Source organism: Oncorhynchus keta, chromosome 28 (genome assembly GCF_023373465.1).
Source record: "Oncorhynchus keta strain PuntledgeMale-10-30-2019 chromosome 28, Oket_V2, whole genome shotgun sequence".
Classification (NCBI taxonomy): Eukaryota; Metazoa; Chordata; class Actinopteri; order Salmoniformes; family Salmonidae; genus Oncorhynchus; species Oncorhynchus keta.
This window is the reverse complement of record NC_068448.1, coordinates 27,614,677-27,631,713: the sequence shown is the minus strand read 5'-3', so window position 1 is coordinate 27,631,713 and position 17,037 is coordinate 27,614,677. Positions and strand designations below refer to the sequence as shown.

The 17,037-nt window shown below is 42.6% G+C and overlaps 1 protein-coding gene and 1 long non-coding RNA gene across 5 annotated transcripts in view; one reads left to right on the top strand and one right to left on the bottom strand.

The window, feature by feature from the left end:
* LOC118360935 (NAD kinase-like) overlaps positions 1-791 on the bottom strand; it is a 34,897-nt gene extending 34,106 nt beyond the window's left edge. For 3 of the 4 annotated variants that reach the window (XM_035740512.2, XM_035740514.2, XM_035740513.2), the window contains exon 1: positions 636-791. In XM_035740512.2, the coding sequence (XP_035596405.1) occupies positions 636-784 (149 nt within the window). In that variant the 5' untranslated portion in view covers positions 785-791. The remainder of the gene's footprint in view (positions 1-635) is intronic. The other variant, XM_052482661.1, reaches the window with a different exon arrangement.
* A 682-nt stretch (positions 792-1,473) lies between these two features.
* Positions 1,474-16,197, top strand: LOC127912775 (uncharacterized). The gene is made up of 3 exons (XR_008083350.1): positions 1,474-1,605; positions 2,617-6,880; positions 16,055-16,197. It is a non-coding gene; the product is annotated as an uncharacterized LOC127912775 (long non-coding RNA).
* Positions 16,198-17,037: the final 840 nt, after the last annotated feature.

The window sequence follows — 17,037 nt, the reverse complement described above, 5'->3', positions numbered from 1 at the left end:
ATTCACCGTGGGCAAACGCACTTACGTACAAACTGGCGTGCCGTTCCCTCTAAAACTCTGCTCTAGTGGCTTGAGGGACTGTATAGTCTTTCACATATTTGGGATGGTGCAATTGCAAACCAAGGACATGTCGTAACGGTCTGCCTCAAATGTACTCTCTCACAAGTCACAAACTCAAACCATACTGCAAATGAGAAGCTAGCACATTTACCAAGACAGAATAAATGAAAGTGTGAGAGTGGGTCCCGGTGTCATCTGAAAAACATTGCTCACCAACATTGTTCACCAGGAAATCTCTCTCAAATAAAAAGCATCTTAGGTTGATTCAACTGTCATACTCATACTATATGACAGATGCCCCATTTTCAGTAGCTAACAGAGCAGCAACACACAGTAACTTTTTGTCAGCACAGATCTTTAGTCATGGGGGTAGCATGGTGTTGATTCACACCCAAAAAGCAATTTGCATACACAATGAAAATAATAAAAAGGCAATAAGAATGACAAAAAATAGGGTAGTAAGAAAACCAAAAGTCACTTGACATTTTTCTTAGCACTTGTATTTAAAAAAAATATATTGTTCCATCATTTAGTATTGCACAAGGTGAAATGAAAACAGGGTTATAATATAGTACCTGTAGTCGCAAGCAGTGGCAGACAAGGTGCTCAGGCTGCGGGTCTTTCTGGTGCGGCAGGCCAGGCCACGGGCGGGGGTCTCCCCACCATCGCAGGCAGAACAGCAGTAGGGGACAGCCTCCACTCCAACCTGCTCTCCAGTTTCCATCTCAGCTCAGTCTGATAGGAAACACACAGGTCAAGAGGGGCCAAAATGGAAGCTTGGGGTCTTCAAAGTCAACAAGGCAGGGTTACTTTAAATGCTTATGAGTCTATAAGGTTTAGCTTTGGGTTAGTGTTGACAGAAACCCCAAACGATACTGTGGCTAGCTTAGAATGCATGGTCAGAGTAGTACTCATGTAAGATACACTTGTGCACTTGGTCTTCTTTGTACAGTATGTGCAACATTTACAAAGCATCTAGTCAGTGGCATGTGACAAACATTTGAAAATACATTGGGCTTGCATCTGCAAGTATGGAGGCTCAAGTTATTGCACAGAAACACTGTGCAGATTATATTACCCATGAATGTAGTCTTACTAACTGGGCATTATCATTATGTAATTCCTTTAGCACTAAGTTATCTAACTACAGCCAGAGTCATTTATTTGTGTGTTTTTGTTAGCCAGTAAAATATTGTACAAAATATTATATTAGCTATGATAACTAAGGTTAACTATTTCATATTAACCTAGACAGCTTGCTAGCTAGTTAGTTAGTAAAGGAAAGGTGATACCTAGCCAGTTGCACAACTGAATGCGTTCAACCGAAATATGGCTTCCGCATTTAACCCAACCCATCTGAATCAGAGGGGGGGGGGCTGCCTTAATTGACGTCCATGTCATGTGCGCCCGGGAAGCAGTTGTTGTTGAGATTTTTCCGCGTACCGCTAAACTACCTGTCGCCTCTAGTTATCTAACGCTCTTCTAATAAGAGACTGACCACTGGTCTGACACTTGGCTAGTACCAGCGGCAGTGCATCTCATAACGTAAGCTAGCCAGCGTTAGTTGCCTAGCTTTAACCAACATCACAATTGTATGTTCTGATGCCGCTCTGGCAATTTATTGATTGGGGACCTTTTTGAGGAATGTAATTGTTTTTGAATATATGTGTGTTGTGCTGTTTTATACTGTACATGATTTTGTCTTATGAAATTGTATATGCAGAGCTCCCTTCTCAATAGTGACTCCCTGTTTAAATAAATAGCTCAAATAAGATAGCTAGTAGTGTAACAGCAACACACAATATGCTATCTAGTAATTATAACCACTGAGCTATAATAAGACAACAACGATGAAACGCTAACGCTATCCAGGCGAACTTTTAAGTGCTAGTTAGCGTGTCTGACGTTGATGGCTAACGTTAGCTAGCTACCTACATCAACGCCTTCAAAGGTAGCGTTCTGAGTTGCCACGAAAAATGTTGGCCGTAATGGTGTTGGATTAGAGCCTCTCCGTGAGTGTTCTATCTAGCTAACTCACAAGTTTCGCTTGTTTAGGATAGATGTATAGTATATCTAGTTAGCCTTCTGCTTCCTGGCTGGCAGCATGTCAAACTGTCTAGCGTTTTCTGATTATACTGTAATTACTGACGTCATCTTGCGTTTCTTGAGCCACAGTCCACTTTCTTCTGTTTGGTTGGGTTATATATAACCTTTCTAATTTACTTTTAAGTATATATATTTTTGTAAATTTGTTTTTATGGCGTTGGAATTGTAAATATTGTGAATTTGTATGATTGTGTGCAGGGCTCCCTTGTAAAAAGAGGCCTTGCTCTCAATGGGACTTCCCTGTTTAAATAAAAACAATAATTATTTGTTTGTCATCTCCAACCAAGCGACCATAGCCCAACCGGCCGCAAAATTGCGATATTAATTTTATGTTTGTCATTCATCTTAAAAGTAATAATACCGCCATCTTGCTGCTAGTTGAGCTATGGTCGTTTGGTTGGAGATGACAAACATATAATTATAGTAATTGAGCCTTACATTTTTCAACAGGCTCCTCCATCTCGACGTCCCCTGAATGCCCATCTGCTAGCCGCGGGCCCGCTAGCTGTCTAGAGCATATCGGACTGGTAGCTGAAGAGGTCCATCATCCAATTTCTTGGGCTACTATACCTATTTGCCAATTGGCCTGGACCCTTTTACTACACGGAGCCCTGTTGGTCCATCACGACTGGTCTGCCGACATAACCGCACGAGGGGGCTTCCGTCGCGACGTCCCTCCAAGGCCCTTCTGCGAGCCTCGGCCCCCTACCTGTCTGAATCGCCGTGTCTCCAACCCGCCTAGCTACTCAGAGGACCCTATGATCACTCGGCTACGCATGCCTCTCCCTAATGGCAATATGCCTTGTCCATTGCTGTTTTGATTAGTGATTGTCTTATTTCACTGTAGAGCCTCCAGCCCTGCTCAATATGCCTAAGCTAACCCTTTTGTTCCACCTCCCACATGTGCGGTGACCTCACCTAGTTTAAATGGTGTCTCTAGAGTCAATACCTCTCATCGTCACTCAATGCCTAGGTTTACCTCCACTGTATTCACATCCTACCATACCTTTGTACATTATGCCTTGAATCTATTCTACCGTGCCCATAAACCTGCTCTATTCACCCTCTGTTCCGAACGTACTAGATGACCAGTTCTTATAGCATTTAGCCGTAACCTTATCCTACTCCTACTCTGTTCCTCTGGTGATGTAGAGGTTACTCCAGGACCTGCAGTGCCTAGCTCCACTCCCATTCCCCAGGCGCTCTCATTTGTTGACTTCTGTAACTGTAAAAGCCTTGGTTTCATCCGTGTTAACATTAGACGACTCCTCCCTAAGTTTGTTTTATTCACTGCTTTAGCACACTCTGCCAACCCGGATGTCCTAGCCGTGTCTGAATCCTGGCTTAGGAAAGCCACCAAAAACCCTGAAATTTCCATCCATAACTAGTAACATTTTCTGACAAGATAGAACTGCCAAAGGGTGCAGAGTTGCAGTCTACTGCAGAGATAGCCAGCATAGTTCTGTCTTACGATACAGGTCTGTGCCCAAACAATTTGAGCTTCTACTTTTAAAAATCAGAAACAAGTCTCTCACCGTTGCTGCTTGCATATAGATCACCTTCTGCCCCCAGCTGTGCCCTGGACACCATATGTGAATTGATTGCCCCCCATCTATCTTCAGAGCTCATGCTGTTAGGTGACCTAAACTGGGACATGCTTAACACCCCGGCCATCCTACAATCTAAACTTGATACCCTCAATCTCACACAAATGATCAATGAACCTACCAGGTACAACCCCAAATCCGTATACACGGGCACCCTTATAGATATCATCCTAATCAACCTGCCCTCCAAATACACCTCTGCTGTCTTCAACCAGGATCTCAGCGGTCACTGCCTCATTGCCTGCGTCCGTAATGGGTCTTCGGTCAAACGACCACCCCTCATCACTGTCAAACGCTCCCTTTAAACACTTCAGCGAGCAGACCTTTCTAATCGACCTGGCCCGGGTATCCTGGAAGGATATTGACCTCATTCCATCAGTAGAGGATGCCTGGTTATTCTTTAAAAATGCTTTCCTCACCATCTTAAATAAGCATGCCCAGTTCAAAAAATTTAGAACAAGGAACAGATATAGCCCTTGGTTCACTCCAGACTTGACTGCCCTTGACCAGCACAAAAACATCCTGTGGCGTACTGCATTAGCATCAAATAGCCCCTGTGATATGCAACTATTCAGGGAAGTTAGGAACCAATATATACAGGCAGTTAGGAAAGCAAAGGCTAGCTTTTTCAAACAGAAATTTGCATCCTGTAGCACAAAGTCCCAAAAGTTCTGGGACACTAAAGTCCATGGAGAATAAGAGCACCTCCTCTCAGCTGACCACTGCACTGAGACTAGGAAACACTGTCACCACCGATAAATCCACGATAATTGAGAATTTCAATAAGCATTTTTCTATGGCTGGCCATGCTTTCCACCTGGCTACCCCTTCCCCGGTCAACAGCCCCACACTCACCACAGCAATTTGCCCAAGCCTCCCCCACCCAAATCCAGATGGCTGATGAGCTGCAAAATCTGGACCCCTACAAATCAGCCGGGCTAGACAATCTGGACCATCTCTTTCTAAAATGATCCACCGAAATTGCTGCAACCCCTATTACTAGCCTGTTCAACCTCTATTTCTGAGATCCCCAAAGATTGGAAAGCTGCCGCGGTCATCCCCCTCTTCAAAGGGGGAGACACTCTAGACCCAAACTGCTGCAGACCTATATCTATCCTACCCTGCCTTTCTAAGGTCTTCGAAAGCCAAGTTAACAAACAGATCACCGAACATTTCGACTCCCACTGTACCTTCTCCGCTATGCAATCTGGTTTCCGAGCTGGTCATGGGTGCACCTCAGCCACGCTCAAGATCCTAAACGATATCATAACCGCCATGGTTAGACTGTAAACTATCCTTCCATACTCACATTAAGCATCTCCAATCCAAAATTACATCTAGAATTTGCTTCCTATTTCGCAAAAAAGCATCCTTCAATCATGCTGCCAAACATACCCTCGTAAAACTGACTATCCTGCTGATCCTTGACTTTGGCGATGTCATTTACAAAATAGCCTCCTACACTCTACTCGACCTCCCGGTCGGTTACGACAGAGCCTGGGAATGAACCCAGAGTCTCTGGTGGCACAGCTGGCGCTGCAGTACAGCACCCTTAACCACTGCACCACTCGGGAGGCCCTCTCCCTCACAGATCACTGCATCTGTAAATAGCCCATCCAACTACCTGATCACCATACTGTCATCTATTTTATTTTGCTTCTTTGCACCCCAGTATCTCTACTTGCACATTCATCTTTTGCACATCTATCACTCGTGTTTTATTGCTAAATTGTAATTATTTCACCACTATGGACTATTTTTGCCTTACCTCCCTGTTATTGATTGTATGTTTGTTCATTCTAGAGGTCCACCGATTAATCGGAATGGCCGATTAATTAGGGCTGATTTCAAGTTTTCATAACAATCGGAAATTGGTATTTTTGTGCGCCGATTCTTTTTCTTTTTTTTTTACAATAAAAAAAAATAATTTTATTTAACTAGGCAAGTCGATTAAGAACACATTCTTATTTTCAATGACGGCCTAGGAACGGTGTGTTAAATGCCTTGTTCAGGGGCAGAACGACAGATTTTCACCTTGTCAGCTCAGGGGATCCAATCTTGCAGCGGTACAGTTAACTAGTCCAACGTCTAACCATTGCACTCCACCAGTAGCCTGCCTGTTACGCGAATGCAGTAGAAGCCAAGGTAAATTGCTAGCTAGCATTAAACTTATCTTATAAAAAACAATCAATCATAATCACTAGTTGTAACTACTAATCCAGTTTAGCAGGCAATATTAACCAGGTGAATTGTCATTTATCTTGTGTTCATTGCACGCAGAGTCGGTATATGCAACAGTTTGGGCTGCCTGGCTCATTGCGAACTAATTATGACATAACATTGAAGGTTATACAATGTAACAAGAATATTTAGACTTAGGGATGCCACCCGTTAGATAAAATACCGGACGGTTCCGTATTTCACTGAAATAATAAACGTTTTGTTTTCGAAATTATAGTTTCCGGATTCGACCATATTAATGACCAAAGGCTCGTATTTCTTTGTGTTATGTTATAATTAAGTCTGTTTTGATAGAGCAGTCTGAGTGAGCAGCAGCAGGCCCATAATCATTCATTCAAACAGCACTTTCGTGCGTTTTGCCACCAGCTCTTCGCAAAAACAGCGCTGTTTGACTTCAAGCCTATCAGCCTAATGACTGGTGTAACCAATGTGGAATGGCTAGCTAGTTAGCTGGGTGTGCGCTAATACTGTTTCAAACGTCACTCGCTTTTGGATTTGGAGTAGTTATTCCCCTTGCAGCGATGGGTAACGATGCTTCGAGTGTGGCTGTTGTCGATGTGTTCCTGGTTCGAGCCCAGGTCGGGGCGAAGAGGGGGACGGAAGCTATACTGTTACACTGGCAATACTACAGTGCCTATAAGAACATCCAATAGTCAAAGGTATATGAAATACAAATGGTGTGCTGCCATCCTGTTAGAAGGTAACAGATTATTTTATTACAATTGTTAAATTGGATTTTCATTGTGTTCAATGGTGTTATTTGCCCCCTAGTGGCGCTTTCTGGTACTTAGAAAGACGACGCAAACAGGAAGTACAGAATTTGTTTTGCACGCATAGAAGCAGCTACAAACAACGCTACGGTGCAGGTCTTTCAATGTAGTTATTTCTTGTTACGCTTCAGCCTTGGAAAAATATTTGTTTGTGAGTTCGATTCAAGCATTTAGCTAATGATGATAATCTTGTTATTGATAGAGTTGCTTACATATCAATGTTGGTTGCATTTACTCACAAATTGCAATGCCTTTAATGTATGTCGTTAGCTGTATTACTTTGCTCATGCGTCATGCAAACGAATTGTAAAATATACAATACTGTAGTTTTGTTAATGTTTCTAGTGTAATATGCTTTGTTATTCTACCTAGATGGTTATACATTATTAGAGTAATGAAAGGAGCCAATTACCATATGGTTAACAATTAACTATATGGTTTGGCATCATGCCAGACGCATGATACCTTAACGCGTGCTTTGTATTTATGCAACTTCAAATGTTTAATGTACAGCTACAGTATGTCGGTGTGAATTGAATACTAAAGTATATTCTTTTCTGTATTTTGCAGTTTCACAACATAAACGTTTACAATATATTAATTCAAGAAAAGTCACGCCTTGGGAGTTTTATTGAAGACTTAGTTGTTAGCTATCTGTCTAGTTTTGCATGGGAACGCAACTCAAGGGCAGAATAGTGAAAAAAACATAATCACAGCGGGCTCAAGCACAAGAATAACTGCACACGGTGGTTATGTTTCTACGTTCATCAGCCAACAAAGCCTCTTATCCTAGGGAAGACCAGCAGTCTACGATGCAACAACCAGAGCCAGGTGTTCAACAGAGAGAGATGGAAGAGCCTCTTCAGCACATTGGGACCAAGTCTCAATCTACAAGATCAAGGTCATCAAAACAGTCAAGCAGATCCTCAATGGCGAGTTCTGCAGCCATCAAAGCACGCGCCAAGGCGGACGCAGCACGCGCACAAGTCTCTTATGCTGAGAAGGAAGCTTCTGTGATGAAACAAAAGGCAGAAATAGAGGCCAGCTTGTTGAAGCAAAAAGCTGACCTCGAGGCAAGTTTATATGTTCTCCAAGTTGAGAGAGCAGCTGCTGCTGCGTTGGCTGAAGCTGCAGCCTTTGAAGAAGTTGTACGATCAGAACGCAGAGAGCTTCGCCAAGAACGAGACACAGGGACACAGCCCTTAACCTCTTGAACCTATAGGGGCGCTGTGTCATTATTGGATAAAAAGACGTGCCCGTTTTAAGCGCAATATTTTGTCACGAAAAGATGCTCGACTATGCATGGAATTGACAGCCTTGGAAAGACACAACTCTGACGTCTCCAAAACTGCAAAGATATTATCTGTGCGTGCCCCAGAACTAATGCAACAGGCGAAACCAAGATGATGTTTCATACAGGAAATGCCCCGGATTCTGAAGGCGCTGTGTTCCAATGTCTCCTTATATGGCTGTGAATGCGCCAGGAATGAGCGTGCGCTTTCTGTATATTCCCCGAGGTGTCTGCAGCATTGTGACGTGTTTGTAGGCATATCATTGGAAGATTGACCATAAGAGACTACATTTACCTGGTGTCCCGCCCGGTGTCCTGTGTGCATAATCAGTAAGTCCATGCGCGTTCCATTTCTTCAGAATTGAAAGTAAACTGCCACAATGGATTTTATCGTCGATAGATATGTGAAAAACACCTTGAGGATTGATTCTAAACACCGTTTGCCATGTTTCTGTCGATATTATGGAGTTAATTTGGAAAAAAGTTCGCGTTTTAATTACTTATTTTTATTATTTTTTCCTTACCCAAACGCAATGAAACAAAACGGAGCGATTAGTCGACACAAATAATATTTTTTGTAAAAACGGAACATTTGCTATTTAACCTCTTGCTCCTACCTGACACGCAGGCGTCCCATCTAGACATCTGGAAATGCAAATGCGCTACGCTAAATGCTAATAGCACTCGTTAAAACTCAAACGTTCATTAAAATACACATGCAGGGTACTGAATTAAAGCTACACTCGTTGTGAATCCAGGCAACAAGTCAGATTTTTAAAATGCTTTTTGGCAAAAGCATGAGAAGCTATTATCTGATAGCATGTAACACCCCAAAAGACCCGCAGGGGACGTAAACAAAATAATTAGCATAGTCGGCGCTACACAAAACGCAGAAATAAAATATAAAACATTCATTACCTTTGACCATCTTCTTTGTTGGCACTCCTAGATGTCCCATAAACATCACTATTGGGTCTTTTTTTCGATTAAATCGGTCCATATATAGCCTAGATATCGATCTATGAAGACTGTGTGATCAACGAAAAAAATTGCGTTTTATAACGTAACGTCTTTTTTAATTAAAAAAGTTGACGATAAACTTTCACAAAACACTTTGAAATACTTTTGTAGTGCAACTTTAGGTATTAGTAAACGTTAATAAGCGATCAAATTGATCACGAGGCGATGTATATTCTATAGCTGTACGTCTGGAAATAATGTCCAGGTAAATCTCAACCAAAATATCCGGTCGGAGACCGGAAGAACTGCGCTGCCTTGTGTCTGTTTGACCAAGAAACAAATCGTAGGCAAATGACAAGACTGTTGACATCGTGTGGAAGCTGTAGGTATTGCAACCTCGGCCCCATTTAATGTGGTTCACGTTTAACAATGGGTTGAAGTGGCGCATGGATATATTTTCCCATTTTCAGTGATCAGATTTTCCTGCACTTTTCGATGAAACGCACGTTCTGTTATAGTCACAGCCGTGATTTAAACAGTTTTATAAACGTCTGGGTGTTTTCTATCCACACATACTAATCATATGCATATACTATATTCCTGGCATGAGTAGCAGGGCGCTGAAATGTTGCGCGATTTTTAACAGAATGTTTGAAAAAGTAGGGGGTAGGAGTAACAGGCTAACAGAGTCTCCTCATTGAAAACATCTGAAGTTCTTCAAAGGTAAATGATTTTATTTGAATGCTTTTATGGTTTTTGTGGAAAATGTTGCATGCTGAATGCTAATGCTAAATGGTATGTTAGCCATCAATACTGTTACACAAATACTTGTTTAGCTATGGTTGAGAAGCATATTTTGAAAATCTGAGATGACAGTGTTGTTAACAAAAGGCTAAGCTTGAGAGCAAATGGATTAATTTCATTTCATTTGCGATTTTCATGAATAGTTAACGTTGTGTTATGCTAATGTACTTGCTGATAGATTTACACAATCCTGGATACAGGGTTTTTTTCGTAGCTAAACGTGACGCAGAAAACGGAGCGATTTGTCCTAAACAAATAATCTTTCAGGAAAAACTGAACATTTGCTATCTGAGAGTCTCCTCATTGAAAACATCTGAAGTTCTTCAAAGGTAAATTATTTTATTTGAATGCTTTTATGGTTTTTGTGGAAAATGTTGCATGCTGAATGCTAATGCTAAATGCTACGTTAGCCATCAATACTGTTACACAAATGCTTGTTTTGCAATGGTTGAGAAGCATATTTTGAAAATCTGAGATGACAGTGGTGTTAACAAAAGGCTAAGCTTGAGAGCAAATAGATTCATTTCATTTCATTTGTGATTTTCATGAATAGTTAATGTTGCGTTATCGTAATGAGCTTGAGGCTGTAGTCACGATACCGGATCCGGGATGGCTCGACGCAAGAAGTTAAGTCCAGTCCAACGTACATGTGAGTATGTGCAACAACATGCTCGGCCCTACTTTGCTGAACTTCCATTTGAAGTGGAGAAACAAGAGCTTAGTGTTGACCCAGCTACATGCCATAATCCAGAAAGTAGCAAACAACAGAACATGAGCAGAGACTCTCCGTTCAAAAGAAATGAACAGCAGCATGTTGGAAATGGAAAGCAAGCCCACTTCCAGTCACACACACAACTTCCCTGAGTCACAAGTGGCACCAGACCTCATCAAGTACCTCCTACGACGTGAGATGGTGAGTTCCGGACTCCTGAAGTTTGATGATCGCCCTGAAAATTATTGGGCATGGAAAGCATCCTTTCTCAATGCGACCAGAGACTTGAATTTATCAGCCAGGGAAGAGTTAGATCTAATTACCAAGTGGCTAGGGGCAGAGTCATCTGAGCAAGCAAACAGAATTAGATCTGTCCATATTTTCAACGCAACAGCAGGACTTAACATGGTCTGGCAATGACTAGAAGAGTGCTATGGTACACCCGAAGTGATCGAGAATGCACTGTTGAAGAAAATTGATGATTTTCCAAAACTGGCTAACAAAGACAATCACAAACTAAGAGAACTAGGTGACATTCTTCTCGAACTGGAGTGTGCTAAAGTAGAAGGGTACCTTCCAGGCCTCGCTTATCTGGACACATCTCAGGGGGTAAACCCTATTGTAGAGAAACTTCCATTCAGTTTACAAGAAAAATGGATAGCACAGGGATCCAAATATAAGGAGGACTATCGGGTAGCATTCCCACCATTCTCGTTCTTCTCGAGATTCATCAGGAACCAGGCGAAAATTAGAAATGACCCCAGCTTCACCCTCTACACCTCAACTAACCAGGTGTCCATGAAAAGTGAGAAACCTGCCAGGTACAGCAGCAAGACAACCGTGACTGTATACAAGACAGATGTGTCATCTGAGGCCTCAGACCACCAAACCAAACCCAGTAAGACAAAGGTTGAAAACCCTGACCGTCACTGCCCAATACATAACAAGCCTCATCCTCTTAAAAAGTGTTGTGGGTTTAGATACAAAACTCTAGATGAGCGCAAATCATATCTCAAAGACAATGGCATTTGTTTCCGATGTTGTGGGTCAACTCAGCACAGAGCTAAAGACTGTAAGGTTTCAATCAAGTGCTCTGAGTGCGACAGCGACAGGCATCTTGCTGCTCTGCATCCAGGCCCAGCCCCTACAAATACAGACACCGCTACAGCAGAGACAGAGCATGGCGGGGAGCAAGGTGACGATGCTCTTCTATCTGTCACCTCAAAGTGTACAGAGATCTGTGGTGAGGCAGTCAATCCAAGATCATGTTAAAAAATATGCCTAGTCAAAGCTTATCTGGCTGGGAAAAGAGAGAAAGCTGTCAAAAAGTATGTAGTGCTTGATGAACAGAGTAACAAATCTCTGGCCAAGACAGAGTTTTTCAGTCTCTTCAACATCAATGACAACTCTGCTCCATACACCATGAAGACATGTTCTGGGGTAACAGAGACTTCAGGCAGGAGAGCCGTCAACTTCATGGTGGAGTCTATAGATGGACACATGCAGCTCACTCTCCCTACTCTGATAGAGTGTGATATGATGCCAGACGATAGGATGGAGATTCCCTCCCCCGACATTGCGTATCATCATCCCCATCTGCAACCAGTTATGGACAGAATTCCAGCTGTGGACCCAGACGCTCCCATCCTCCTACTCTTAGGACGAGACATCTTAAGGGTACACAAGGTACGAGAGCAAATCAATGGGCCCCACGACACTCCTTATGCACAGCGACTCGGCCTCGGGTGGGTCATTGTGGGTGAGGTCTGTCTGGGAACGGCTCACCGACCAGCCAATGTTAACGTGTTCAGGACAAACATACTTCAAAATGGTCGCACATCCTATCTGATCCCTTGCCCGGACATCATCCAGGTAAAAGAGAACTACAACAGCGTAGCTCAGAAACACATCTCTCCCTCTACAGTGCACTCGAGAGATCCAATCACAACTGTGAACACAGACAGCCTGGGATGTTCCGTGTTCGACAAAACACAAGACGATGATAAACCAGCACCATCAGTGGAGGACAAAGCCTTCTTGGACATTATGGACAAACAGGTTTTCCAGGATGATGGAAACAACTGGGTGGCTCCACTACCCTTTCGCCCCACTAGACGTCGCCTTCCTAATAACAGGGAGCAGGCCATGAACCGTCTCACATCACTTCGCAGGACTTTAGACAAAAAGCCTGACATGAAGCGTCATTTTATTGACTTCATGCAAAAGATGCTGGATAACGACCAAGCCGAACCTTCACAGCCACTAGAGGGAGATGAAGAACGTTGGTATCTTCCCATATTTGGTGTTTACCATCCACAAAAGCCTGAACAAATACGAGTAGTATTTGACTCCAGTGCTAAGTGTCAAGGCGTGTCACTTAACGATGTTCTGCTCAGTGGTCCAGACTTAAACAACACACTCTTGGGTGTCCTAATGCGTTTCCGCAAGGATTGCATTGCACTAACAGCAGATGTGCAACAAATGTTTTACTGTTTTGCTGTACGTGAGGATCACAGAGATTACTTAAGGTTTCTCTGGTATGAAGACAACAACCCAGATAGAAACATAACTGAGTACAGGATGAAAGTCCATGTATTTGGGAACAGCCCTTCACCAGCCGTAGCCATCTACTGCATGAGACGAGCAGCGCTACAGGGTGAGAATGAACACGGGTCAGAACCCAAGCAATATGTAGTGAGGAACTTCTACGTCGATGATGGTCTGACATCAGTAGCTACTACAGAAGAAGCTGTCAACATTCTAAGAAAAACACAAGCAATGTTGGCGGAGTCCAACATGAAACTACACAAGATTGCATCCAATAGCAAAACAGTTATGGAAGCCTTCCCTATGGAGGACTGTGCGAAAGACTTAAAAGATCTGGACCTAGGAGTGGATCCTCTCCCCTTTCAACGGAGTCTGGGACTTTCCTGGAACCTGGAAACAGACAGTTTCTCATTCCAGGTGTCCCACAATGAGAAGCCTTTTACGCGGAGAGGCATCCTGTCCACAGTGAATAGTCTTTATGACCCCCTTGGGTTCGTGGCTCCAATAACAATGCAAGGTAAAGCCTTAATCAGAGAACTCTCTTCTGATCAGAGTGAGTGGGATGCCCCTCTTCCCACAGAAAAAGAAGAGGAATGGAAAATGTGGAAGGAATCTTTGATGGAGTTGGAACATATGAATATTCAGCGGACCTACATCCCAGTCTCCTTGTCTACCACTCAAAGAAGAGAGCGACACATCTTCTCGGATGCCTCTACAGTAGCCATAGGAGCGGTAGCCTACCTTAGAGTTATTGACTCGGAAGGTCAATGCCATGTTGGATTTGTCATGGGGAAATCAAAATTGGCCCCTCGTCCGGCCCACACTATCCCATGCCTAGAACTGTGTGCGGCTTTGTTAGCTGTTGAGATGTATGAACTGATCAAAGACGAAATTGACATTGATATACATGCAGCCAAGTTCTACACAGACAGTAAGATAGTTCTCGGTTACATCCACAATGTTACCAAAAGATTCTATGTTTATGTTGCCAATAGGATAACTCGCATCAGGAAGTCTACCCATCCAGATCAGTGGTGCTATATAAACACTGACAGCAATCCAGCAGACCATGCAACCAGGCCCATACTTGCTGCACTCTTAAAACACACTAGTTGGTTCTCAGGTCCACCGTTCCTGACCCAAACAAACTCGAGTAAGCCTGAGAACATCAATTCTGACCTTGTAGAGCCTCACACAGATGCAGAGATTCGACCAGAGGTCACTGTCTTTGCCTCTAAAGTTTCTGGAGCTCAACTCGGCTCTCATCGCTTTGAGAGGTTCTCAAACTGGAAAACTCTCAATCGAGCCACAGCACGACTCATTCATGTTGCAAGATCCTTCCATGAAGGTGCAGACAACACCAGCTGCAGAGGCTGGCATGACTGTAATAAACCATGCGGTACAAGTGAGTTGTCACAAGCCAAAACAGCAATCATTCACTGTGTGCAACATGAAGCCTTCAGAGAGGAATTCAAATGCATTGAAAAAGGAAAAGAGTTCCCAAAGCAAAGTACAGTCAAAAAGCTGAACCCAGTGATTGATGAGGATGGGTTGCTGAGGGTGGGAGGCCGCTTATCCTCCGCCGACATGTTACAAGACGAAAAACATCCTCTCATCATCCCACGGACACATCATGTTGCAACTCTGCTGGTAAGACATTATCACGAGCAAGTGGCTCACCAAGGCCGTCATTTTTCAGATGGAGCTATTCGAGCAGCAGGCTTCTGGATTATTGGGAGCAAATGTCTGGTCTCTGGTATCATTCACAAGTGTGTCACCTGCCGCAAGGTTAGAGGGAGGTTAGTTGACCAAAAAATGTCTGACTTGCCTGCAGACAGACTCACATCTGAACCACCATTCACCAGCGTTGGACTTGATGTGTTTGGACCATGGAATGTCATAACTCGTCGCACTAGAGGTGGTAGTGCAGACTCCAAGCACTGGGCGGTGCTCTTTACATGTATGTCTACTAGAGCAGTCCATATCGAGCTTATCGAATCCATGTCCACATCCAGCTTCATCAACGCGCTGAGGCGTTTTTTCGCTGACTAAATACCTCTCAGATAAGGGATGTACTTGGATATTTAATCCTCCACACTCGTCTCATATGGATGGTTCTTGAGAGAGACCCATTGGGGTTGCCAGACGTATTCTTGATGCTATGCTGTTTCAGACGGGCTCCACTCGTCTCACACATGAGGTCTTGAGCACTCTTATGTCTGAAATTATGGCAATAATCAATGCGAGACCCTTAGTGTCAGTATCAACCGACCCTGACATGCCTACCATTCTCACACCCTCAATGTTACTTATACAAAAGACCAGCGCTACCTCAGCCCCTCCCGGATACTTCAACATGAACGACCTTCATGGAAAACAGTGGAAGCAAGTCCAGTGTCTTGCTGACACCTTTTAGAAAAGGTGGAGACAGGAGTACCGGACAACGCTGCAGAGACGCAGAAAATGGACAGCAGAAAAGCCAAATGTAAAAGTGGGAGATGTTGTCTTATTGAAAGACAGTCAGGCACACAGAAATGACTGGCCAGTCGGGCTTGTGGTAAAAACCTTTCCCAGTACTGACAAAAAGGTTAGGAAAGTAGAACTAAAAATTGTCAAGCAAGGAGCGGCTAAGGTGTTTCTGAGACCAATCTCAGAGATTGTTGTTCTTCTTTCTGAAGCATCCTAGAGACAAAAATAGAAAGGACATTATTTGTTTCTTGATATGTTTTATTTCAAAGTGGCACAATTTCATTATACCAGGCGGGGAGTGTGCTGCCATCCTGTTAGAAGGTAACAGATTATTTTATTACAATGGTTAAATTGGATTTTCATTGTGTTCAATGGTGTTATTTGCCCCCTAGGGGCGCTTTCTGGTACTTAGAAAGACGACGCAAACAGGAAGTACAGAATTTGTTTTGCACGCATAGAAGCAGCGACATACAACGCTACGGTGCAGGTCTTTCAATGTAGTTATTTCTTGTCACGCTTCAGCCTTGGAAAAATATTTGTTTGTAAGTTCGATTCAAGCATTTAGCTAATGATGATAATCTTGTTATTGATAGAGTTGCTTACATATCAATGTTGGTTGCATTTACTCACAAATTGCAATGCCTTTAGCTGTATTACTTTGCTCATGCGTCATGCAAACAAATTGTAAAATATACAATACTGTAGTTTTGTTACTGTTTCTAGTGTAATATGCTTTGTTATTCTACCTAGATGGTTATACATTATTAGAGTAATGAAAAGAGCCAATTACCATATGGTTAACAATTAACTATATGTTTTGGCATCATGCCAGATGCATGGTACCTTAGCGTGTGCTTTGTATTTATGCAACTTCAAATGTTTAATGTACAGCTACAGTATGTCGGTGTGAATTGAACACTAAAGTGTATTCTTTTCTGTATTTTGCAGTTTCACAACAAACGTTTACAATATATTCATTCAAGAAAAGTCACACCTTGGGAGTTTTATTGAAGACTTAGTTGTTAGCTATCTGTCTAGTTTTGCATGGGAACGCAACTCAAGGGCAGAATAAATGGTATAGAGATAAATAGTCCTATAAATACTATATTAACTAAAACCTCTTACCTTGGACTATTGAAGTCTCATGTTAAAAGGAACCACCAACTGTCATATGTTCTTATGTTCTGAGCAAGGAACTTAAACGTTTGCTTTTTTTTTTTTACATAGCACATATTACTTTCTTCTCCAACACGTTGTTTTTGCATTATTTAAACCAAATTGAACATGTTTCATTATTTATTTGTGGCCAAATAAAATAAGTGTTCATTCAGTATTGTTGTAATTGTCATTATTATAAATGAAATGTTTAAAAATCGTCCGATTAAATCTGCTTTTTTGGTCCTCCAATAATCGGAATCGGTGTTGAAATCATAATCGGTCAACCTCTTGTTCATTCCATGTGTAACTCGG